Below are 26320 nucleotides of genomic sequence, written 5' to 3'. Positions count from 1 at the left end.
GGCAAGGGGGGAGGAGCAGAGCCTCGTTTTCACCAAAAGGCAGCAGGAGGCACTTACCGGGACATTCTGTCGGGTGAAGGGCGCTGAGGAAGGCAATGCGCCGAAATGCATTCGCCGCCACCGGACTGTACGTTTCTGTCATTAAACCTGCTCTGAAGAATATCTCCTCTGTGGTTGCCGCCTTCTTCTTTGTGTGGATGGCTATTTGGACATTGTTATGCGCTAACCAATGGCGCATTTGGATAACCCCTGTCACGTTTTTGGAAAGAAGCCCATTGGTACTGCCTTACGGCATAAACAACATTCCTGTTAAGGATATACTTCGGACCTGCCTTTTGTGTGTGGCGACTGGGGCGGTGGAGGTAATTTACCTCCTTTTGTAGCAGTTTGCCCCCGCTCAATGGTTGCCTTGCACGAGGGCTGTGATGGTTTTGAGGAGACCGGAGGAGCGGCTTGACTGGCGGAGAACGACAAAGGCAACATCGAGCCCTGCTGTTTGGGCTGCTGCACAAAGAATAACAACATTTGAGCCTCCGCCATGTCACCGGCCCATTCTGCCTCACCATATGGCATTGTGGGAGTTTGAGTGCAAAGGTACCAACATGCACAGCAACAGGTGTGCTTCACGGCAAGGGGGGAGGAGCAGAGCCTCGTTTTCACCAAAAGGCAGCAGGAGGCACTTACCGGGACATTCTGTCGGGTGAAGGGCGCTGAGGAAGGCAATGCACCGAAATGCATTCGCCGCCACCGGACTGTACGTTTCTGTCATTAAAGCTGCTCTGAAGAATATCTCCTCTGTGGTTGCCGCCTTCTTCTTTGTGTGGATGGCTATTTGGACATATATATATATATATATATTTTTTTTTTTTTTTTTTTTACGCTCCAAGTTCATCATCAAGGCAATCCTCGCACTCTCGTGGACGGGTGCAGCTAGTATGGCGGTGACCCATATGTAAATTAAAGCTCCAGTTTCAGAAAAGAAACGCCGCACTCACAGGACCCCATCAGAAGTGCTTTTATTAACAAGAAACGCGTTTTCGGCGTGCTGCCTTCATCAGCTTGTTAAAAGTCCAACTGCACATTCTGACGTGATGTCGATTTAAACAGGAAATCTGTTGCGATTGGATGTGACAGTTAAACAGTGAAAGAGGACTGTATCGTCGTGAATTATGCATGCTGGAATATATAGTCCAGTAGAGCGCACGGGGGAACAAATCCTGCCTGTATGGCCATTCAATCCAAGCCTCTCTATGGGTATGTTCCTTCCATGTGCCTTTTTGTGAATATTTACTGTCCTCTTAAAATTCCATTGTGCCCGAATTTCACTTCCTTATGAGGTCCCTCGTCCAGCCACAGGATCTCCCTGCACCTGCCGCTGAAGCTGGTCCTATGGCTGCAGCTCCAATAGTAAGGATTACTATTGACCCAGTCGACGGCGGTACACTGTTTCCTGCATGGCGGTGCAATTGCCGATTTCAAATTACGCTCCAAGTTCACCATCAAGGCAATCCTCGCACTCTCGTGGACATCCAATCGCAACAGATTTCCTGTTTAAATCGACATCACATCAGAATGTGCAGTTGGACTTTTAACAAGCTGATGAAGGCAGCACGCCGAAAACGCGTTTCTTGTTAATAAAAGCACTTCTGATGGGGTCCTGTGAGTGCGGCGTTTCTTTTCTGAAACTGGAGCTGTAATTTACATATGGGTCACCGCCATACTAGCTGCACCCGTCCACAAGAGTGCGAGGATTGCCTTGATGGTGAACTTGGAGCGTAATTTGAAATCGGCAATCTGTGGGGAAACAGTGAAAATATATTATCGGCTTGGTTCCGCCGAAGGAGACTGCGCTGCCATCTAGAGCGCCATACACCCTCCAATTGAACCTTCCTTGTTGATCCGGTAAAACGGCTTAGGAGGTTGTGGTGCTCCCGGGTACTGATACCCGGTATTGGACTCAAACAAGCTTTCCAAGGAGCTGATTTGGGGAAACCTGTTGTCGGACAGAAGTCCAAAAAAGAAAAAACATTGTCGGCATTGAAGCAACACCGTGCCCACTGGAGGGTAGAAAAATATTAAAAAAGACCCGGGGAGCCGCTTGCACTACAGGTACCATAAGGCTTACAACAGGAAGTGACCTGCCAAATATTGCCATTGGAGGCTTAAAAACAGTGAAATCACGAGGTACTTATAGCAACAAGCTGGCGTTCCCGGTAAAGCGGTGTTCTGCAATTGAGGAAGTTCTAGGAAGAACGAAACACGTCTTGTAACAATGCTGCGCTAAAGAATGCAACAGAAAATAAAGAAACTGACAAACCTGGTTGTCGTGTGCAGCTCCACCTCCCTCTGTGGGGAAACAGTGAAAATATATTATCGGCTTGGTTCCGCCGAAGGAGACTGCGCTGCCATCTAGAGCGCCATACACCCTCCAATTGAACCTTCCTTGTTGATCCGGTAAAACGGCTTAGAAGGTTGTGGTGCTCCCGGGTACTGATACCCGGTATTGGACTCTAACAAGCTTTCCAAGGAGCTGATTTGGGGAAACCTGTTGTCGGACAGAAGTCCAAAAAAGAAAAAACATTGTCGGCATTGAAGCAACACCGTGCCCACTGGAGGGTAGAAAAATATTAAAAAAGACCCGGGGAGCCGCTTGCACTACAGGTACCATAAGGCTTACAACAGGAAGTGACCTGCCAAATATTGCCATTGGAGGCTTAAAAACAATGAAATCACGAGGTACTTATAGCAACAAGCTGGCGTTCCCGGTAAAGTGGTGTTCTGCAATTGAGGAAGTTCTAGGAAGAACGAAACGCGTCTTGTAACAATGCTGCGCTAAAGAATGCAACAGAAAATAAAGAAACTGACAAACCTGGTTGTCGTGTGCAGCTCCACCTCCCTCTGTGGGGAAACAGTGAAAATATATATATATATATATATATATATATATATATATATATATATATATATATATATATATATATATAATATCCTATACCAAATGCTAAAAATGTCCAAATTACATTGGCTTTTCATTTTAAATCCCAATTATCAAGGTGTTTCTGTAATAAACAGAGAAAGAGAGCATCAGGTGGTTAAAAATCTTTAAAATGAATGGGAATATGAGACATTCTTAGCCCATAGGCTGCATTCAAAATGCAAAAGAACAAAAACTGGCACTGTGCCTTTAAGACCTCACAGGACCACCAGTCTCCAGGAGAGAGGATTTAGAAGTTCGCAGTAGGCCTTGGCATCTCAAACCTCCTCCATAGCGCCCTCATCTTCGAAAAAACAGTCCACAGAGGGAGATCTGATAAGACATCAGAAATGGCAAACCTGTTCAACGTTGAGAAGTAGGACGTCAAAATCGGTAAAAATACCCGTTTGTTAGACATCGAGTGGCTTCGGATCAGACTCGCCACTTGACATCGAGGCACACATCGTCTTTGAGAATTCCTTTGATATCGAAGCCTCGTCGTCACTCAATGTCGAGATCTTTACGGACGTCAAAGTGGTTGTTGGTGACAAGATCGCCATTGAGGCATTTACCTGCTGCAACAATGCCATTGACACCCTACCTCAATCGGCCGTCGACATCGAGACACCCGTCGACCTCAAAGGATATATCATCAAAAGATATATAGTGTTCAGCTGTGGCGAGGATCATGACAACTTGCACCCTCTACCAAACCGCTCCAGTGGGAGCGAGGATGGGGGGGGGAGTACAGGAGTATTACCATGCACCTGGAGGAATGGCACGCAATCACAAGAGAAAAGTAGGTATCAAACATTGTGCAAAATCGTTACTCTTTTTATTTCAGATCTCCTACTCCTGCTGTTCCACCTTCAAAAATGTCGTCAGTGAGACCTCTTGCAAAAGGATGTCCTCAGTCTGTTCCAAAGTGAGGCCATAGAGGAAGTCCCTCGCACCCAAAGATGGTTCAGAATCTACTCTTGCTATTTCCTAATGAGGAAAAAGGGTCAGAACCAACCGTTCAGACCCATTCTGGACTTGGGAGTACTGAACAAATTTATACGAAAAGAAAAATTCAGGATGCTTGCACTCCACCAGATCTACCCACAGCTACATCAGGGAGACTGGATGTCCTCTATAGATCTCCAGGATGCATATTTCTACATCTTGATTACCACAAAACACTGGAAGTTCCTGTGCTTCAAAGTGGTAGAGCACTATCCTTGAAAAGTGCTGCTCTTCAGCCTGAAATTAGCTCTCTGAACATATTCAAAATGTATGGCCGTGATCACAGCAACTTTAATGAGAAAGAGAATATTAGTCTACCCTTACCGAGACAATTGGCTCATCAGGAGTTCCTCTCTGCACAAGCAAAAGAGCATTACCAAATTTGTGTTGAGACACTGCATAAGCTAGGTCGCCAGGTCAATTAAAAAAAAAATCCACACAACATCCAGTCCAGATCATTCATCACTTGGGGGCTACTCTAGACCCAATCGCCACAAGAGTGTATCCTTCGATAGAGAGACTATGCTCAGGTAGTTTGTGTCGCAATCTTATGTACACTCCTCATCCATCTGCCTGACAGATAACTTCACTGATAGGAAGCACAGCTGCATGGGTTTTCATAGTCTCCCACACAAGACTGCACATGAGTCCTCTGCTACAATATTTAGAGAATCAGTGGAATCGGGTTTCGGATCACTCGGAAGACAAACTGATTCTCTCACAACCTGCAATCCAGTTGCTACCAGGGTGGACTCGGAGACGGAACTCCTTTCCACCTGGACCCTCCCACACTGATACTGATAATGGATGCCTCTCTCCAGGGATGGGAGCTCACTTGGGTTCCTTTAAGACCCAGGGAGTGTGGTTCTATAAGGAGCAGAAGTATCATATCAACATGCTAGAGCTGAGAGCAGTTCATCTAGCCCTGAAGTCCTGTTATCCATTCATAACCACATGCTCTCTCCTTGTCCAAACCAGCGACATGACCACCATGTCCGACTTAAACAAGCAGTGAGGAACTCAATCTCGTCTCCGGTCCCTGGAAGTGCAGGCCTTCTAGAAGTGGCTGATAGCCAAGAACTTGACAATATCGTACATTCACCTGCCAGGAGTTCAGAACATCCAAGAGGATTCTGGCAGTTGCAATGTACACGAAAACGGTGACTGGATTCTGCACGACGATGTCATGCAGACATTTTTAAAGCAGGTAAAATCCACACATGGATCTGTTTGCATATGCAAACAACAAAAAAATGCCCCTACTACACATCCAGGTTTTCCCAACCAGGGGAGAAGGTGAATGCCCTTTTGATTCCTTTGCCAGAGAAATTTCTTAACACGTGTCTACCAACTCCTCTGATTTCTACAGTGATCAACATGCTTTACAAGTCCAGGATCACACTGATTCTTGTAGCTCTGGAATGGCCTCCCCAGTGGTGGTTCACGGATTTGCTTTACCTGTCGCAGAGACCACACAGGATTGTCATGCAGGCAAGATCTCCTGCTCCAGCTCGGATGGCAGATTTTCCATCCTAAACCTCCCTCGCTGAAGTTGACCGCATAGCTCTTGAATTCCTTCAATATTGACACTTAGGCTTGTCGCAGGAATGTATCAACATTCTCAAAAAGTCCAAAAGACCTTCCACCACAAAATTTATTTATTTCAAATTGAAAATAATTTTTTGTAGTATGCCCAAAATAATGTCCATCTAATTTAGAGTCAAGCAGACTTAATTCTACCCTACCTTCTCCATTTAGCTAAATCTGGTCTGTAGTTTTCCTCCATAAAAGTACATCGGGCAGCTGTTACAGCTTACAGGAAGACCCCTACACAGACCTCTTTCTGTCAAATACGAGTAGTCAAGGAATTTTTAGAAGGGCGCAAAAAGGTATTCCGTCCAGTTAGGTCACCTTCTCCCCAGTGGGAAGTTAATGAGGTCCTTTCAAAATGAATGCCCCCCCCTTTTAAACCAATACACAAAGCCTCATGTGGAAGGTGCCTTTTCTAGTGGCCATTACTTCAGCACGTAGAGACCGTGAGATTCTGTCTATATGTGCTAAAGAACATTAAACAGTTTTTCACTTTAATAGGGTGGTCATGAGGACCCATCCGAGTTTTCTCTCAAAGTTGGTGTCTGATTTTCACATTAACAAAACCATCTTAGGTCTTTTCTAACCCCTTCACCCCAGCGCAGAGGGCTTTGTATTCTTTAGACATTAAAAGGGTCTTAAAGTTTTACTTAGATAAGACAAAATACATCAGACAGTCTGACCACCGCTTTGTCAACTATGGTCTAATGAGAACAGGCATAGCTTCCTCCAAGCAAACAATCTGTAGGTGGTTAGTTTCCTATACATGCACTGCTGTTCCCGAGGCCACTCCTGTAGCCAGGCATCTTCATGGTCATGGGCCCTTCAGTAAGTCGAGGAAGTTCCACAAGAAGCAAAAGAAATCTGAGCCTGGGTCTCCTTCATCCCACCACTCAGTCACGCAACGGCAGTTGTTACCTAGCTGAGGAACAGATCCAGACACTAGTCCTGCTTTGGTCGCACTGTACAATGTACAGCATTGAAGGTGGCTATGGACCAAATTTTTAGAGCCACACTGGATCCTGTGGAGCCCTCCTGGGCCCCACGGATATGTGTAGGCATCCAGTCGATTTGCTGTCTGCCAATCCACCCTTCTTTCGACTGTGGCCTCTCCAACTCCACCGAACACAGTCCCAATGCTATCCAGGGCTCCAATCTCAGCACTGTGACCGCCGGCATGCGAATCGATGCCGATCTCAATGTCCCTTATGCCGTAAGGGAAGCTGATTGTAATGTCGGATTCAGTGACACATGCTCTACTACCTAGACTTAAACCATATGCCCATGCTGGCCAGACTATGCCCACATTACGAATTGGGCAATCTTGATTAGGATGACTAAAACCAATATTATGAAGCCAATAGCTTTGATAGCCTACAGAATGCTAGTGGTCTAGACACCTCATCAGACATTGGCCTCATCTCACCAAACCCTGCCTGGCTACTGAAGAGTCTGTATCCTTTGCTACAGTGATTTGAAGGGTGGCTGAGATACTTAACCTCCTCTTACCAACCCAGATAGTCAAAACTACACTAATGGATGTCCTTAACCCGCTCCCCTTTAACCACTTGGATGTTAATGACAAGGGTAACTTGTCATGCACTGCCCATTCATTTCAATGGAAATCTCATTACATGAGAGTCTTCCCCTTAGCATCCAAGTGGTTAATGAGGACTTAACTGATGTACTGGGGGGCACCTGGTTAAAACCAGTATCTTGCCCTGCAGTGAGTATGCAGTTGTCAAAGCAACATAAACCTGCTCCTGGGGATCCAGAATTTCCATTACATCATCTTATTCTGGAGATCCTTGTTTCCATACATCGACTAGCTGCTTGAATCCCAATGCATTCCCTATCACTCCACCTGATAGGAATCAAAAAGAATGGAGACGTTGACCAAAGAGTAAACTCCATATGTCTCCTGGGCAGATATTCACACGCTTTATGGGACAAAGTGATGGATATCTTCGGACTGTCTCACTACATCTGTCAGACCTTACAGAAGCTGGTATTGGATGACAAGATGCAACAAAGTATGCTATCAAATCTAAACTGGACTTAGTGTGGTCCGAACTCACGGAATTTGATCACGCAGAATTCGGGTAGTTACATGAAAACTCTGCGATATTCCAGGAAGTTCCTCCAACTGGCATGTCACGCAGCTCATGCTGTGATTTAGCACCAGTAGCGTGTTTCGCACTTCAAAATCAGCACTGACAGAACCACGTGGTGCTAGAGTGGGACAGTTTCTCGAGCTGATTTTGCTACCGCTTGAGTTGATTTTTTACTCGAGCAGCAGTCTTTTTACCGTGAATGGTTGAGACCGCCCACGTTAGAAAAATCCCGATGTCCTCCTTGTGTTTGGAAATCTCGCTGGGGTCGCCAATTCTTGTGCACTAACTTACCTATGTCCTGCTCAGTTTCCGGTGGTGGACGTTTTGGCAGCAGAGAGGTCCCCGGTGCCAGATGATCTCCGCGATGCGGGCGCCGCTGAGATGCACAAGCTCCGTGGCCACAATGCTGCAGTCGGAGGAGGGCGTGCCTACCGGACGTGGGTCTGAAGCTAGTTGTGAGGAAGTGACTGCCCACTAAGTGCTGGCCTAGAGGTAGATCGAAAGTTGCACCTCGCTGAACTGAGACTTGGGGAGATTGCTAGGCTGTCCATTGTTTGTGGCACTGGAGTGTCAGACTTGATTCCACGTACTCTTTTGGTGGCCTCATTTTTTATTTTAACGGAGAGTAGCTCCAGCAAAAATTCCGGTGAGGCTGTCATTATCTCCCCTACCATAAAAACATTGAATTGCTCAATTAGACCCTAACTTTATTGAACTTGTGGTCTTACTGAGACGTTTCCTTTAAGCCTTATGAGTGAAGGAAATTTTAAGCTTTCTGTTCCTCTACCTCTAATTGAGCACTTATTAGTCCGGGGGAAGGGAGTTTGGGTTCTGAATCCCAGTGTTGGAATTGGGTGGCACTGATATACCTTATTATTTTTACCCGCTACAAATTTGCTGTTTTTACAGTGACTCTATGCTACTAGGAGCAACTCCATCAACATATGTGACTTCTGCGCTACAGATCCAATCGGGCTTGACCTGATCTAGCAACATCCATCCTTGCCACCAAAAAAGAGAAGAATAAAAGGGTTTCAGCACCTTCTTTTTCGTGGCCCAGCAACACTTAGTTGCTCTGTAACAACTATAACTTGCAGGGCCATCCCCAGACCCCCTTTTAGAAATGGTACTTACGAAGACGTGTCTACTAAAAAGCATCTCCGCTTTTAAGACAGAGCTATGAGAGGAGCTCTGAACTGACTTTGTAAAGGAAATTGTAAGTTTGAGATCGGAGTGCACGCCAGAGTAAACGTATTGCAGAACAATTTTGACCCTGTCGCCATGTGCATGATTTTAATGGAGTCTGCAATAATTTCATTTGAAGACACAACGAGCACTCAAAAGGTGAAAACGTCCTGCATAAAAATGCACTCTGATAGGTTGTAACTATATTGCTCCAGCTACCCTTCCACAACAAGTTTTCAGTTCAATTATGGACAGATTGTGACTAGACAATGTAAAATATCAATGAACATTTCCATTTTCCATCTCCTTAGATTGGCAAAGCAAAAATGACCATTTTACCAGCAGAGATCAAGCGCCACTAATCCTGCACATTTAAATATCTGACGAGGAATGGAGTCCAAGTGAGTTAGAAGGAAGCAATAAATCCAATCCAGACTATGGCCAACTAACTGCATTGGAGAAACACCGTAAAAGGTGACAGAGACGAAACGCTATTAGGGCCAAGTCACGACTTAGTCATTCCGATTCCTTCCATACCGAGCTATGTGAGACAAGAAGTAGAATCACATGCAGTGAACTTTTGGGCTGCACTTTAGCTCTGTTTATACTTCTCTCCCCCGAGAGCTGATTTAGCTGTTTAGCAGTGATTCAAAATTTACCTAATTCTGTGGTTTCAAGGGAAGTATTGCGGCTTAAGGAAAGTACGAAGGGAACAGCCCTCTTCCCTGGTGTAAAGGATATCAAGTGTATTCTTACAAAGGAGATTAGTATATATAAATATATTTTTTTATGTGTTTACTGGAAAGTGGCTGTGTTGCTCCCCCTATATCTGTGCACCACCATGAACCAGAACGACGAGTTCAGTATGCTGGGACTATTATGGTCGTCCAGATACATCACACTGTTCCTCACAAAGGTCATTGATAATTACATGTAGTGGGAGCTGGACAGAATGAGCTACCTCTGTCCCAAAGGACGGTGGGGGAGCTGTGGGATAGATTGGATTGCCGTGTCTGACGTGAATGCCCGCAACATCTACATAGAGAGGAGGACAAGACGGGGTGGTTCCTGGCGTGGTTGCTAAATAGGGAGGGCCCTCCTCCGATGATTTTGTCATTGAGACTAAGGGACCATAGTTTGGATACAGCTGGGCATCAATTCCTTGCTGCAGGGGCACTTGGCAGTTTATAGCAAGGCGACACAGGACCCTTTGGTAGATGTTTGGGGCTTTCTGGACAGACTCTTACTTATCTGTGTTACAGCAGCATAGGGTAGGGAGCTGGAGGAGAAGCACAGAGGGAAGGGGTTGAAGGAGGCTGTTTGGGACATGACGCTCCACGGGCGCAGGCCCTGATGGACTCCTGGTAGCATATTATTAGGTATGTTTATAGTTGCTGGTGCCCTGCCGGCCAGGAGGTGCAGCCTTTTGGGGGTGTTGCCACAGTCCATGAGAGAAGCCCAGATTGTCATTATCAGTAAGCCAGATGGAGACCTGGCGGTCCCTGGTTCCTGTAGACCACTGTATATGCTAGGAGTAGACACAAAAATACAGTCAAAAGTTCTTCCAACCAGATTACGCAGGGTAATACATCACCCTGTACAAGAGACCCAGTGTGGTTTCATATCTGGCTGAGGTACACAGAAAAATCTTAGAAGGCTGTCCCACGTGCCACACTCCGTATTACCGGATACAGTCTTGGAAGCTGCATTTGTAGCCTTGGATATCGAAAAAGCATGTGATACTTTGAACTGGGAGTATCTTTGGAAGGCGATGAGACGAATGGGAATGGTGCCGCTATTCTTATCCTGGGTACTACTACTTTATACCTATCCTCTGATGCAGGTCTGAACTAGAAATAAGACCTCTGATTGCCTATCGATTGAGAGGCACAAGACAAACATGCCCCCTGTCACTGCTTCTTTTTGCCTTAGCGATGGAGCTCCTTGTGATTAAGTTGTGACGGGATATGGATGAGTGGGGAATCGGGTAGGCTAGAGCACCCATGTTGTATCAATGAATGCAGAATGCAAATGACACACTCGTATATGTCACAAACCCAGAGAGGTCAGTGAGACTTTTATTGGAGATCATGGCTGACTTCGATCAGGGCGTCTCGACTGCATGTCAATAAGCATAAAATAATTTTCTTCCCATTAGCGGTTCTGGAGGGTTGGGCTCCCGCTGATCTCCCTGTGTCAGAGATGCAGTGGAAGCAGTGTCATTTCAGTAGACTGCTATCATCTGAATATGGGCAGAGTGAGTTAAAACCTAGAAGCTTCCTTCCAGTTCTTGAACTGATTGCCAGTATCTCTTATGGGCGGGGTGGCCCTGAGCAAAATGGTACTGCTACTCCAATGCCGATAAATTTCCCGAAAGCTTCTCGAGGCCCGGCAGTCGGCTCCGCACCGTTCGAGGTCATGGAGCCATCATCACTCTTCATCCAAGTCTTCACTCTCGTGGTGAGGTAAGTAGAAGCACAAGAAGAAGTTGAAGAATCATTGTCACTCTTTGACTTTTCCCTGTCCGTTGGCAGACTCGACGAGGGATCCGGGGGGCCCACCCCGCGGCTCCATGTGCAGAGCCTGAAAGGCAGACTCCGGGCTTCCCTCCCTTCCTGGGACACGGAGCGCCCCCTGCCCAGCTTCGGCAATTTTTAAAAGCAATGAATGCCATCTTTGGGCAGCCCGACTCCACCAGCGCGTCTTGGGCCCCGCAGACTCGGCTGGGGGCCCTGGACCTTCAACAGCGGCGGCTCCGGCCTCGGCACCGCAGGGCCCCCTTGGATCCAGGCCTGGATCTGGATCGGCACCGGTCGACCTTGTGACACCTCTGCCAGCATCGATTCCACGGGCATTACATCCATAATCGCCATTGGCTGTGTCCCCAGCCGATGCAGACCCCGTCCTTTTCAAGGTGGACACAGAGCTGGACCGGCATAGACCGACGCCAGATCCGGCGCAGAAGAGTACTTTGGTGCCCCTGTTCTACCCTGGCTCTTTTACACCAGATTGGCAGCCAGAGGAGAATTAGGCGGGCCGGGAGGGGTCTGGAGATCCTTTAACTGACTTGTTAGGGTATGAATCGGACTGGAGAGAGGATCTGGGGGAAGCCAGTGGTCTGGATACCTCACCAGACCTTAGCATGTTGTCTCCTACCATGGCTACGGAGGAGGGAGCGTCGTACGCAATGGTGTTGCGTATGGCAGCCGAGGCTCTCCACCTCGAGCTACCTATGGTGGCAGTCACGACTAACCTCCTGACAGAGGTGCTTCAACCGGCAGCTAGCTCTTTGGAGCCCCTGCTGCCGTTTAATGAAGCCCTTATGGACATCCTTTTGAGCACCTGGTCCAGGCCCAACAAAGGGACTCCTGTGGATAGGATGATTGCCCAACGCCACCTTCCTCACCGGGCGACCCCACTTTCCTCTCCCAACACCCCACCCCTGAGAGCTTGGTGGTCCAAGCCTCAGCCTCCAAAGGCGCATTCCCTACTGCACCACCTGATAGGGAATCCAAAAGCTGGGTCATCTTGGGAAACAGATGTTTTTTTCCTCCAGCTTGGGACTGCGGTCGGTAAACACTGCAAGTCTTTTGGGCTGTTACACCCACTCCGTGTGGGACACAGTTGGGCAAGTGCTGCCTCAGTGCTTGGAGGAGGCCCGGGCTGTACTCTCTCAGGCAGTTGCCGAAGGGAGAGACACAGCGAAGTTTACCATCCGCTGTGGGCTGTATACCACCGACTCACTAGGCAGGATGATTTCCACGTCGGTAGCCCTTTGGCGCTACGCTTGGTTGAGGTAGACTGGTTTTTCAGAGGATGTCCAATCCACTCTTATGGACATGCCCTTTGATGGCCTTCGCCTATTCGGCAACAAGACAGACAATGGGCTGGAGCGCTTTAAGGACTCTCGGGCTATGGCCAGGTCCTTGGGCTTCTCAACCACCTGCCCTGCGCAGTCTGCTTTTCGCCTCTTTCGTGGCTATGGAAGGGGTGCTCCACCACGTCCCACCCAGACCCACAGGCCAGCATAAGCTGTTCAGCCCCAGCGCAGCCGGGGACGTGGAAACCAGCGGCGTGGTTCTGGGGGCCAGCGGGCGGGCCAGTCCACCACAGCCCCCTCTGTAGCAGCCTCCAAACCTTCCTAGTCTGACTTTTCAGGGCCACCAAACGCCAGTGGGTGGCAGGATTCGCCATCACCTCCCCCAAAGGTGCTCCATCACGTCGGACAGGTGGGTTTTGCAAATAGTCCAAAGGGGCTACTCCCTCCCCTTCGAGACTACCCCGCCCACCATGCCGCCTCAGTACCATCGCATGTCGGAAGATCTGGCCCTTCTCCAACAGGAAGTTTCGGCACTCTTGGCCAAGGGGGCCATCGAGTGAGTTCCTGTCCCAGAAGTAGGTTGTGGTTGCTATTTCCACTACTTTCTGGTACCCAAGAAGGACAAAGGCCTGCGTCGTATCTTGGATCTCAGTAACGTCAACCGCATCCTCCGGAAGAAGGAGTTCAAAATGTTGACGCTAACACAGGTGCTGTCTGCCCTCGACCCTGAGACTAGATGGTAGCGTTGGACTTGCAGGACGCTTATTTTCACCTCCCCGTCCTGCCGTCCCACCAGGTTACCTTCGGTTCACGGTAGACCACGAGCACTTTCAGTTTATCATGTTCCCCTTCGGCCTTACCAGCACCCCTCGTGTGTTCACAAAAGTGATGGCGGTGGTCGCTGCTCATCTGCGCAGATCAGGGGGTCCAGTCTTCCCCTATCTCAGCGACTGGCTGTTGAAGGTGGGCTCGCCCCAGGCTGTCGTCTCCCACCTCCACAATACCGCTGACCTCCTGCATTCGCTGGGGGTTTTCATCAAAGTGCCGAAGTCACACCTGATTCCCTCTCAGACACTCCTCTTCATTGGAGCGGTTCTGGACACTACGCAGTTTCGGGTCTATCCTCCCGAACAGCGTGTCTGGGATATTCGGGTATGATTCCGATCTTTCAGCCTCTAGCCCGGGTTTCGGTCAGGATGACCCTCCGGCTACTGGGCCTGATGGCCTCCTGCATCCAGCTGGTGGACCATGCCAGATGGCATATGCGGGCTTTGCAGTGGGACTTGAAGTTCCAGTGGGCACAACATCAGGAGAACCTGTCCGATTGCATCCAGATCTCGGAGAGCACTGCACACCAATTGCAGTGGTGGCTAACGAACCAGGATTGGGTCAGTTGCAGATCCCTCTCCCTTTCTCGACCAAAGTTCACAGTGGGGGAGGTGGAGATCAGAGGCGGAGTCCGGGCTCCACATCAACCTTCTGGAGCGTCGGGCGATTCGTCTTGCATTCAAGGCATTCCTTCCCTCTGTCCGGGGAAGAGTAGTGCAGGTGTTCACGGACAACACCACCGCCATGTGGTACTGCAACAAACAAGGCGGGGTTGGGTCGTGGACCCTACGTCAGGAGGCCCGACCGCCTCTGGACATGGCTGGAACAGTAGGTCATATCCCTGGCAAGTTCTCTGAACGCCGGGGCGGATGAACTCAGCCGCAGGTGAATTATGGTTCACGGATGGTGTCTGTACTCAGAGGTGGTGCAAGGTCTCCCTCAGCCATAGATAGAGCCTTGGTTAGATCTATTCGCCACCGCAGAGAACGCACAATGTTAGCAGTTCTGCACGTTGGAATTTTCAAGGCGACACTCCCTAGGTGATGCTTTTCATCACGGGTGGAGTTATGGTCCTCTATACTCCTTTCCGCCTATACCACTTCTGCCAAGAGTGCAGAAGAAGATCATGCGCAACCGGGCTAAGTCATTCTTGTGGCTCCGGACTGGGCACGAAGGGTCTGGTATCTTGAGCTCCTCAACATGGCCATCAATCCTCCGATCAGACTGCCTCTTCGGGAGGATCTTCTGTTGCAGCAGCAGGGACGGTCCTCCACCCGAACCTCTCTAGCCTCCACCTCCTTGTGTGGAGATTGAGCTGCGGCAGTTGACATAGTTTGATCTGCCTCCCGAAGTCTGTGACGTTATCTTGGCAGCCAGGCATCCCCCCACTGAGATGGTATACGCTTGAAGATGGAACAAATTTGGGGCATGGGACACAGCAAAGGCTGTGAATCTCCTTTCTGAGGTTCTCTTGTTCCTCCTTTCTTTGGCCCAGCAGGGCTCTACTCTGGGCACGATTAAGGGCTATCGCTCCGCCATTTCAGCCTTTGTTCGGCTTTCTGATCAGCCTTCTCTTTTCAAGTCCCCTGTTGTAAATGGCTTCCTTAAGGGCATTAATCATCTCTTTCCTCCTGTACCCTTCGTAATGCCTCAGTGGGAATTGAACTTTGTCCTTACCTACCTTATATGCGCTCCCTTTGAGCCGCTACATAACTGTCCTCTTAGACTTCTTACTTTGAAAACTGCCTTTCAGGTGGCCATCACCTCTGCACGCTGGGCGAATGAGTTACAAGCTCTTTCTTCCAAGCCTCCCTTTCTGGCTGTCCATCCAGTCCCGGTCGTCCTCAGAACCAGACCTTCCTTTCTTCCCAAGGTGGTTACTTCTTTCCACATGGCCAAACCATCACTTAGCCCACCTTCTTTCCGCCTCCGCATCCTTCAAAATAGAAAGAGAGGCTCCACCGTCTGGATCCAAAACTTGCACTTTCCTTCTACTTGGATCGCACCAAACCATTCCGAGTGAACGACCAGCTCTTTGTTGGTTATGTGGGCGCTGAGAAAGGTTGGGCCGTGCACAAACGGACCATCTCCAGGTGTGCCTTTCTGTGCATCAAAGCCTGCTATTCTCTGGCAAAGAAGGAGCCTCCAGTGGGACTGCTTGCCCATTCCACCAGGGCGACGGCAGCTACCACTGCTTTGGGACGAGGAGTCCCCCTAAGTGACATCTGTCAGGCAGCTACGTGGGCATCGCTGCACACGTTTACCAACACTACTGCGTGGACAGCCAAGTCCAGAGAAACTGCTTCTTTGGCTGTTCTGTTCTCCAGGACTTTCTGGTGTGAACTTAGTTTGCAGACCTACCTCCGGGGTTGGTTTTGCTGGGGTATCTATTCTAAGGTAAGAAATCTATAACTGTTTTTCTATTAGATGAACAAGTTACTCACCTTTGGTAACAATATATCTGTACGAAACATAGGTTATAGATTCCTTACCGCCCCTCCCATCCTCCCCGTTCTGCAAACTGACTTCTAGGGTTAAGGACTTCCTTTAAGGGCCCTAGTTTTGTGCACCAGTGGTCAGTGTCTTGCATGGCTCTGCACTTCTGGCGTGGAAAGTCGTGTACAGACGTTAGCACGTGAAGGCGGTGTCTATGTAGCTACCGCGAGGTCATCACGACGCCAACGCCGAATGAGTCAACCGAAGCCACCTTCCATCGCGCAGGGGTACTGCTGACAAAAAAGCTTTCTTGAACCAGTCTGACGCCTGGGGGTAATTATAAGGTAAGGAATCTATAACCTATGTTTCTTAGCAGATATATTGTTGTAGGAAGGTGGATACCTGACTATGGTTGCCCCCAACTTTTTTGCCTGGTGTTTTGCTGGTTTTCCGACTTAGTTGGCCTGGGACCCTGCCAATCAGGACCCCAGGCCTACTGCTCTCTCTGTAAAATGGATTCCCTGTACCTTAGGTACATATCCAATTGGTACTGGGCCACCTTATCAGACCCTGTAACTCAGGGCATAGGTGTACCCAGGGCCTACCAGGGGCTGCAGCATGTATTATGCCACCCCTGGCTGGCCATCTAAATCTGACACAACTGGCTGCACGACAGCTGGGGCAAGGTGGTGTAATCACCCTTTGCTTTAGATATAGTATACCTATATCTAACCCTAAAATGGACACACAGATTCCTATCAGTCACTCCTATGGCAGGCCTTGACAATCCTGAAGGCAGAGTGCTTGGAATCGTGTGAGATGGTGCTCTGGCATGAGCTGAGCCCGTTTGCAGCTTGCGGAACCAAGTCCTAATAGCTGTTCCATGATAACGCATACCATATACTCTTAAGTGCATTATAATCCTCTCGGTTATATGCTATCTTTGGTATCGCTTTATCAAAACATGTCGAGTAAGGTGTCATACAAATTGGAATACTAACCCCTCGCCAATTCTGGCGACGGGGTTAGCATTCCACCCTTCTAGAGGGACACGACATGTATGTAACTATGAACCCCGGTTAAAGTTAACTCAAGCCTCAGCATCACAAAATGGATTCTGCCACCACAGACACAAGTCTGACCCCCTGCAGCTGGGAGTCCTTCCAGCGAGGGGAGCTTGGACAAAGGGTTTCCTGTCAGGGGCGGTGCTAGCACCATCCCAGACAGGGTGTTGTGTATCCTTGGTAGGCAGGGCTTTAGAGGAAGGTGACTGCAAGTGGCACCCCGGTGCTCACTATGCATCTGCCGGCTAGAACCAGTTCCAGGGGGACACCAGCCCCTGAGCTGGGGAAAGTCCGGCATGGGAGAGGGGTGTAACCACCCCCCTTCCTGGTCCCACCCATTGGCAGGACCTAGTCGCGTGCCAGCCCCTTTTCCTAGTATAAAGATAGGAGCGGGCCCCCTTCCAAATTAGATCATCTTTGAATCAAGAAACTACTTTCTACAAAAGGAACTCTCGACTTCTTCTCAAGATTTCTCCCTTGTGGCTAAGGAGTAGTCACCCTGCACCCGCACGCACCATCAAGAACACTGCGGGTTGCTGCACGTCCTTCCTCCGGAATCCGACTGACCAGCTCGACGAGATCCGGCTTCCCTGGCACCTCTGACCTCTACCTACCTCTACAGCTAAGCTGAGAACCGTAGGTGCGACGAGACCTCGAGGGACCGGCCATCATCAGAACTGCACGACTTCTATCCAGCATGACCGCCGAGGGATCCTCTGGTGAGTGCTTTGGGGTCCGAGAAGCCCCGACCCTGAGCAGCCCCAGCACCGAAGACCAGCCCCCCAGCATCCACGAGATCTGCGTGGGGCCCTTCTGCTTTTTGGCTGCTCACCGCGTTGTCTGGCTACTAGCCCGCTGGCTTGTGGCCTTCCCGACGACGACCGACGACATCACCACTGCTGGTCTGGTTGCTCCAGACTGGCCCTTGCTCCCTTCAAAAAGAGGAGCACCCCGGACCCTCCTGGTCCACTCCAGACGCCATTTTAGGTCCACCGCGTGGGCTTGAATTTGCCAAGACGTCGACAGCAGCAACCTTCGTGGGACAGCTCGCACCTCCATCCTGGTCGCCGACAACGCCTCCTGGTCCGTGAGACTGCAGAGCCCAGCGTCGCCCACTCACCTGGTCGAGGTGACTCCATCCGGTGCCATCCTGGTGCCCATCTAATCACTGGCTAGTGATTCAGAACTTGGTCCCCTCTGCTTACAGGTGTCTTCCATCTTCGATCCAGGCTTGGATCACTTCGAACTTCTTCACTGGTCGCCTGCCAGCAACTTCTTCTTTCAGGCCCCATAGACTGCAACGAGGATTCCCGACGTCTTTTCAGACCTATGCAGCCGCAGCCCCTGGGCTAGGTAACTTCGGCATTTCGGTGCCCCAGCATAGCCTCACTATCCAAGGGTCCAGATCCTTTTTCGTTTTCAGCCTAACTAGTCGGATTCGTCCGATATCCTTAACTTTGCTTTTACTAGCCTCCATAGACTTTGTCCCGCATCCCGCGTGAGAGTGCACACTCTTCACCCGAGTCCCCTAGGCCTCCTGCTAGTAATCTGAAGGTTCAGTAGGCCAGTCCTAGCGATTCCAAACCCTATGAGATTAGTACTTACCTGCTAGTAATTTCGCATTCCACTTTTGTAGTATATGGTTTTCCGTGCCCCTCGGGCATTTGTGTAAATTGTGCAACTTAAAGTATTTTCGTAAGAGTTTTGTTGTGTGTTTAGTACCCTGTCCTCATAAAGAGTACAGGGCTGTTGTGATCTAAATAAATACACTGTTTATTTTCATAACACTTGTGTGGTGTCCTTTCACTTGGTGTTCAAGGGGTATATGTGATGGTATAACAGCTGGCTTAACACACCCTCTAGAGTTTAGCCCGAAGACTGCTCGTATCCATGCTACTAGGATAGCTGGTCTATAAGGTTGACTTACAACCAATCATCAATAAGGGTTGTTTGGACTGATACAAAGTGCTCACTAGAATAGTGAACATTATATATCAGGCCAACTTCTCACAATTGTTACCAAAGGTAATTAACTTGTTCCTCACAGCGGCCCCCTCGACAATTCGGGGTCGTCGACTTTAACTACAATCTGGCCTGATTGGTGCAGCAGCCACTTCCTCATACCTCACTGTGGAATCCACTCACTAGGATCCCCCACTGGACCTTGCTCCCTCCTTGCATTCTTCGCTTCCTCACAAGGCTCACTGATCTTGACAAGCAGGAAGGCACTGGTGCACCAGGCTAGGTGGTCTTGGATTTCCCTGGGTGATTTCCCCTCACCCAGCTGTGAAACTGGCAGACCTTAGCCCCAAGTCCAGGTTAGAGGTATACGTTTTGCAGAGCTTCTCCTCTTTAACATGCAGATCAATTGGCTGCTTGACAGTTGGACCTCAAGCTTACCTTCTTATAGTCTATTTCCAGACACCAAATGTGATTTGGGGTCTGAGCCTTTGACGTTTATGCTGGTGGTGTGCTTCCCTTTGTAGTGCCTAGTCCTCTGTTCTTCCATTACTCTGGGAAGCAGCCAGAGGTACTTCAAATCTGATAACCTCACAACACAGGCTATGGGAGTGACTAGAGGTTCTCACCTGGTTGACGGTTACAGTGATCTGTTTATCAAAAGGTTACCCCAGTGCCCCATCCCTACTTGTTATGATTTAGTTATCAGCCCCATCTCTTTCTTAAGATGTGCCCAGGCACCCTTCCCAGTGACCTTTCTCAGAATCAAAGAGCACCCTTTGAACTGTACTGAAGAACCTGGATCTTTCGTCCTCCAACATGTGTTCAGCTGTTGGGAATGCAGCAATCTACACATCTGTATGGGGGAAAATCTTCTACCTCCTCATGCTCCTCCAGTCAGCCCAGGGTCTCCCAAAATGGAACCCAGAGTCGTCCATGTATTGTACGATTGACAGGCACACATATATGCAGGACCCACTACATACTAACTTGATGCAGGCCAGCAGTGAGTTAAGCACACTGCCGCAGAACTTTACATGAGTTGGCCTGTAGGCCTCACTCCAGTGAAACAGGTAAACAATACTGTTCATTCCTACTTTTCAACACTGCGCTTGTACTACTTAACTCCTGGTAAAGGCAGTAACCTTTGACCATTATGGGGGTGGAGCTTTGGGTGACCCTCACGGTCCAACAGGGTACTCAACTTTACTCTGCACATGGGCTATGAGTAATCAGTCTTGGGCTACCCTTTGCTCACTAAATTCTCCTTTATAATATTAAACCTTCAATGCCCTGGTTTACAAGATCGCCTTTTGATGTGGAGTTGTTCAAGTGCACCTAAGAAGACCTTGACTTATTTTTTGGAAGAAAGATCCCCCGTCCATTGATGCCTTGTATTTGCAGCTATGGAATATCTAGCTGGGCCCCTCTTAATTCCACAGAATTCTTTCCAGTTGATATGAGTCACTGGTGTCCTGCCAACGTCAATGCCTCCCTCATCACATCTAGATGTTATCCCTCCAGGGATGGGTCTACCTCGCTGGCGGGCACTACATCTGTTTCTTTTGAAAATCTTAGCACTGTGTGGAGGTGAATGAAGTGAGACCCGTCTTTTCAGACTTTGTTGATTAACCGTTGTTTACTATTTGAACACATTGTGCTAATCTTGTCTAGGGGGTGAAGTGTTATTTGGTCATTGTTCTCTTTCCTCAGTCAGATAGTTTAAATGTTGGGTAAACTGAATGCATTTCTCCCACTGTTTGAATCTAAATTAAGAGAGATGGTTAAAAAAAGACTTGTCTCAAAATTACTGTTTGCAGGGAGCTTGTACAGTTCGAATACTAAGATGAAGCAAATGCAACCATGTTTAGGACAGAATGTTCTTTAATGGGGCCAATTAGGCTTTGTACCCAATGACCGTTGTAATCATTTCATTACCATTGTGAACAATGAATGTGTGGTCAATGGTGCAGGTCCAGTTTTGTTGGCCTATTGGTGGCCTTTTGGTAACATTATCCATGCCTTTCTGATCACAGTTTCCTGTGATATGGTAATATGGAGACATTACTTTGTTAGATTAAATAATTTCAGTAGAGAGAACCTGGACTACAGTTCTACCACCAAATGCACTCATTAAAATTCAGCAATATTTCCAATATTTCTTAATCTCTGTACGAAAAAAAACAGCATGTGGCATAGATCCACAATTGAATGCACAGTCAGATTAATTAGACATGTTGTTTGTTGGACATTGAGCTGTAGGCCTGTAAAGGATGGCGGTAGAAAATACTGCCTGACATAATTCAGCATTGAAATCCCGCTGACTGCTTTGTGTGTCTTGTCTTGTAGACTACTATAGATGACAAAATCCAGCTTGTGCCCAAAGCTCAGTTCGACAGCTGGGGAAAGGGGAGCAGTGGTGGAGCCAAAGTAGGTGATCCTGGTAAGTAAAGAAAACTGTGTATTCACTCTTACTGAAGGACATGCATCTTTGGGCACCAAAACAGGAAAAAAGGGCTGCAACAGAGTGGGATCATGTGTTATTGACCATACTAATAAATGCCTATAGTTCTAGATTAGTGCTCACGTGAGTTGAAGTGAACCTAAACTATGTAGGTGGCCTCGTTGGAGGTTCTGGAATAGAACGCACAGATAACTGTAGGGGGCCAGTACTATATTATCTAGAATGCCTGATGGCAGGATTGCGGTCCATTCAATTCCTTACTGAAATTCCATTGCTAGTTTCCCCAATTCAGGACTGAGTTGCGTTAGCAGAGCTTTGTAGCTGTCTCAGTTGTTGGAAATGTTTTTTTTTCTGCTTATAATTGTGGTTCATTGAAGCATTTGGGCCCAAGAATTGAATAAAGATGATCTACTAGCTCCAGGAAAAAGCACTTTTGTAGTGCTCTATGGTTAGCTAGCTTATCTTTGTCTCTTCTTATTGGCACCTGTTTACAACTGTATCAGCAAAATATGTTCCATGCAGAAAGCAAATATGTAAAGGATAAACAATGTGGAGTTCCTATTTTTTCTTTTTTTTTTACTAACTATACAAATTCCTGAAAATCATTTACAGAGTCCCTTCGACCTGGTGCCACAAACAGATTTTCAGCATTACAGCAGCCACCATCTTCTATTTCTCCAGGGTCTCCAACCCCAGAATTTGATTCACGAAGGGCGTTAATAAGGTGAGGGCTTTTTTTCTGGTTTCATTAGGATGTTTGCAGCAATTGTGTTTGAGAAATGTAATGTCTCCTAAGTTGCAAGATCATGACATTTCAATCTCAGATTAGGAAAGAATTTCCTAGGGTACACTATGCCATGGTGTCGAAGACTGGTGATTCGCCCGTGCAAAAAAAAAAAGGATGTAATAATAAATCTTCATAATCTGTTTTTTGAACGTGGATGCAGTTGAGTCTTTTGGACTGTCTTAAGATGTTGACGACCTAGAGAAAAAGAAAGTGGAATATCACGCTAAAAAATTGGCCTGCTCTATACCAATTTTTAACCAGTGAATGGCCTCCAGATCACCCCAACCCCCCCCCCTCCCCACACACACACACATTCTACAGAGGTTGCAAAAACAAACTTTGAAAGCAAACCATAAGGGCACTAGATTATCTCAATCAGCCACATTGCAAAAACTATGCTATCGATTCTGAGTTGGAGATTGGTTTGAGGTAATGCCAAATACCAATATTTAATATAGACTTCGAAACAAGATACAGATGCAGGTTAAGAAGATTTATACATATAAATGCTTTTACATACAGATGGGAAAAAAATATTTTGCCTGTGCAGAACATAGTTTTAAAACCTACGTAATGTGTGTGTGTATATATACATACATACATACATACATACATACATACATACATACATACATACATACACACCACTCCGGTCTTGTATTTCCACAAAACACTATTCGCAAAAAGCAATCCAGGGGGGTTAAGTTATATATTATTTAATAAACGCTTCAGCAAGTAAGTAGACAAACGCGTTTCAGCGTTCCCGCCTTCATCAGTGTCAACAAAAACTTTACGCATTCGTGTTTAAATCATAAACAGTGCAGTCCAATCCATAGACATAGAAAGTCCTATTTACATGTGCTTAAAACAAATCATAACAATCGACGATGGACTAATCATGGCGGCCATCTTATAGTGGTGTATTTACTTTCACCAATACATTCGTGTCTCGCTACAACGCCATACATAATTGCAATTAAATTCATACTTTGTATTTGTATAGCGAAACAACTATTGTGCGTTATGTACAGGAAATTAATAAAACATTAAATGATGCCTATTAATTCCCTTTTGTAAGCTGTTACAGAATTGTTGCACGGTAAAATTCCTAACAACCAGCTATTTAGCTGTGCGCATATCTAAATATGTCTGGTTGTCCATCTGTCGATCATATTTCATTGTGCCCTGAATGGGCTTTTTTGCTGCAGTAGAGTACTGAGTCACATATGATAATCTGAAACTCCTTTTGGAATACATAGCTTCCTTGGGGGAAAATTAGAAGTTGAGCAAAATCACCAGATATATGGAGCATAGAACTTCAGTACTAAGGTGTCTGCTATGGTACTATTGACCTATATGAACCCACATCTCTTCCTCATTGTTAAGTCCCTTTGGTGCCTTTGTTTGCAATTTAATTATGTACTTCGATTCTAATGTTCGGAGCTTCCTTACATTATCTCCACCTCTTTCTGATCTTACCATCTGGTCTAGGCAGAAAAATGCGAGGAGATTACTGTTGCTTTTGTGTTCCCTTTCGAAGTGGCGAGCTACCGGGTAGCTGGGGTCCTTGTTTGTGATCGCCCTCATGTGTTCCAAGATTCTCATTTTGGTGGGCTTGATGGTACTCCCCACATTTTTGGCACATGGGCAAGTTAGACAATAGATGGTATATTCCGAATTGCAATTTAACAATTTGGTTATAGGTGTTTTAGTTTTTTTGCCTGGAATGGAGTACATTTTGACTTTGCTATTTTTGCACGCCTTACACCTCATACAGGGGAAGAATCCCGTCACCGGGCTCACTTTCTTCTTTTTAGATGCATTATAATGACTGTCCACCAGATGGTCTTTTAACGAGTTTCCTCTCCTGTATGGGATCAGGGGGGGTTTGGGAAGCAGTTTTCCTACCACAGTGTCTGATTTAATTATTTTCCAATTTTTTCTCGGAATTTGATAAATATTAGACGATTTCCAAGTATAGTTGCTTATTAGTCTTATTTTTTTATCCTCCGACTTAACTTTATCTTGTAGTAGCTTATTTCTTTCTGTTTCATTACACCTTAGTTCAGCGTTCTCTAAGAATCCTTTGCAGTATCCTCTTTTGTTAAATCTCGCTTTAGCCTGAGCTATAGCTTTATCACATTCCGTTTTAGTTGAGCAATTCCTTTTCATTCTCAGGAACTCTCCTACTGGGATATTTTTCACAACTCTTTTGGGGTGGCTACTCTCCGCGTGCAGGATGGTATTTCCCGCTGTGGCCTTGCGATACAGTGCAGTCTCAATTTTATCATCTGAGACATAGACTCTTAGATCCAAATAAACTACCTCCTTGGCACTGATACAACCTGTAAATCGTAGGTTTAGATCATTCTCATTGAGGATCATAATGTAGTTCTCGGCCTCGCTCCTTGGACCACGCCACACAATGAAAAGATCATCAATGTACTGCTTCCAAAGAGCGATTTTGTCCACCCACCCTTCGTTCCCCCCCCCCCCCGCCTAGGCCACGTGCTTCTCACACCAGCCAACGAAAAGATTCGCGTAGCTGGGGGGTGACAGGAGGTGACGGCAGAGGTGAAGTCGCCGTAACTCATCGGCCGGCGGGTAGGAGCGCCCACCATTTTACGGCGCCGGGATCAGAGATCTCCTGACGTGCGGTAGGGGCTGTCTTCTGCGCACATGGAGATCACCTGGGCATATCCCGCACTGGAGTGGACGGCACAGCAGCGGAGGCACCTGCACCAGAAAGACGGGCGCGTCCACTTGGCCCGGAGCGGGTGACTGCCCTGGTGGTGGAATTCGGGGTGTAATTTTGTAGGCCGCAACAGAGAAGTTCCCCGAAGCGATACATTGCAGGCTGCCACACTAGGCCCGGCAGGGCTCTCCTCGGAACTGTCGAGACAACGGCTCTCGGATCCTAGAGAGAGACGGAGACGGAGAGGAAGAAGTGGCAGCCAACGAGGGGCACTTTCTGCGGAGCGGGTGACAGCTCGGAGGTGGCCGCAGACATCGGCCTGTAGGTCAGAGTGCCTGCCATTTTGCGGCAACTAGACCGGGGGTCCCCTGAAGTGCGGTGAGATTGGTTCCTTTGCACTTGTGGGCCCCTTAGTCCTACATAACATTTGCATAGACGGCGGAGCAGCGGGTCGCCGGCCCCGGAGAGAAGGACAGGCGATACTGGCCCGGAACGGACGAAGGGCCTTGTAGCTGGCTCTGGTGGGCTGTTTTTGCACACCGCGCTGGGGGCGTGTCCCGGTGCGGGATAATACATGCTGCCTTTCCCGGCCTGGCGGGTCCCTCCTCGGAGCTGATCAGCGGAGGCGGCTCTCGGCTTACGGTGGGAGACGACGTGGAAGATCCCATCTGTGAGTGTGCGTCCCTTGCCTCCGGAAGCTTGCTGTGGTGGTGGCCGCCATTTTGACCAGGAGGAACTCGAAAGTAGTTGGCGCGCCGCCTTGGGGAAGCGCTGTGGGCCCTGTGGAGGTCCTAGGAACAGACACTTCTACTGCCTTGAATAACGCCTCAGCCCCCAGAACGACTGGGACCATCGCCTTGGGCCTTGCCTTCCCCTTTGGAGCTGGTTTGTGGTGGGTGGAGGGCTTGTAGGCACACTGGCGATTAACTGACGTGCAGGTGAAACCTTTCCTAGGTGACCTACTGCGGGGCACCAGCAACGCGGCCATACAACTCGGAAGGGGTGTGGAAGGTTGGGACTCCTATTGTTGACTCGTCCATATGCTCCCTCCTCCTAGGACTCCGTGCCCTGCTACCCCACTAGGCCTGTGAGCTCTGCACCTGCCTCTGGCCTGAACAGTCATATTGACCCCACCCTTGAGCGAACATTGGGGTGCTCTGGCGACTAGGATTCCTGCCGCTGGTGTTTTCCCTGAGGGAGTTGGGGGGCCTGGCGCCCTGCGATCTCGCATGGGACACTTGCATGACCTGTGGCTCGTATCCATCCGCTTGTGGGTCCTGAGGGGGAATTTACAGCACGTGTGCAATATCACTCCGGGAACGAGGACACAGGATCTGCAAATCTTGGGGCCCTTACTGGACGAGCCCCGCTGTGACACCCCTTCTGCTTGATCATCGCC

The 26320-nt window shown here is 48.2% G+C and overlaps 1 protein-coding gene across 28 annotated transcripts in view; it reads left to right on the top strand.

The window, feature by feature from the left end:
- The window catches only part of EIF4G3 (eukaryotic translation initiation factor 4 gamma 3), a 1432461-nt gene that overhangs the window by 1155899 nt on the left and 250242 nt on the right, over positions 1 to 26320 (top strand). For all 28 annotated transcript variants that reach the window (XM_086921648.1, XM_086921654.1, XM_086921652.1 and 25 more), the window contains 2 exons: positions 21325 to 21418; positions 22052 to 22163. In XM_086921648.1, the coding sequence (XP_086777774.1) occupies positions 21325 to 21418; positions 22052 to 22163 (206 nt within the window). The remainder of the gene's footprint in view (positions 1 to 21324; positions 21419 to 22051; positions 22164 to 26320) is intronic.

The sequence above is a fragment of the Lissotriton vulgaris genome, chromosome 5 (genome assembly GCF_964263255.1).
Source record: "Lissotriton vulgaris chromosome 5, aLisVul1.2, whole genome shotgun sequence".
NCBI lineage: Eukaryota > Metazoa > Chordata > Amphibia > Caudata > Salamandridae > Lissotriton > Lissotriton vulgaris.
Note: the sequence above shows the minus strand (reverse complement) of the source record. Positions and strands in the feature narration are given on the sequence as shown.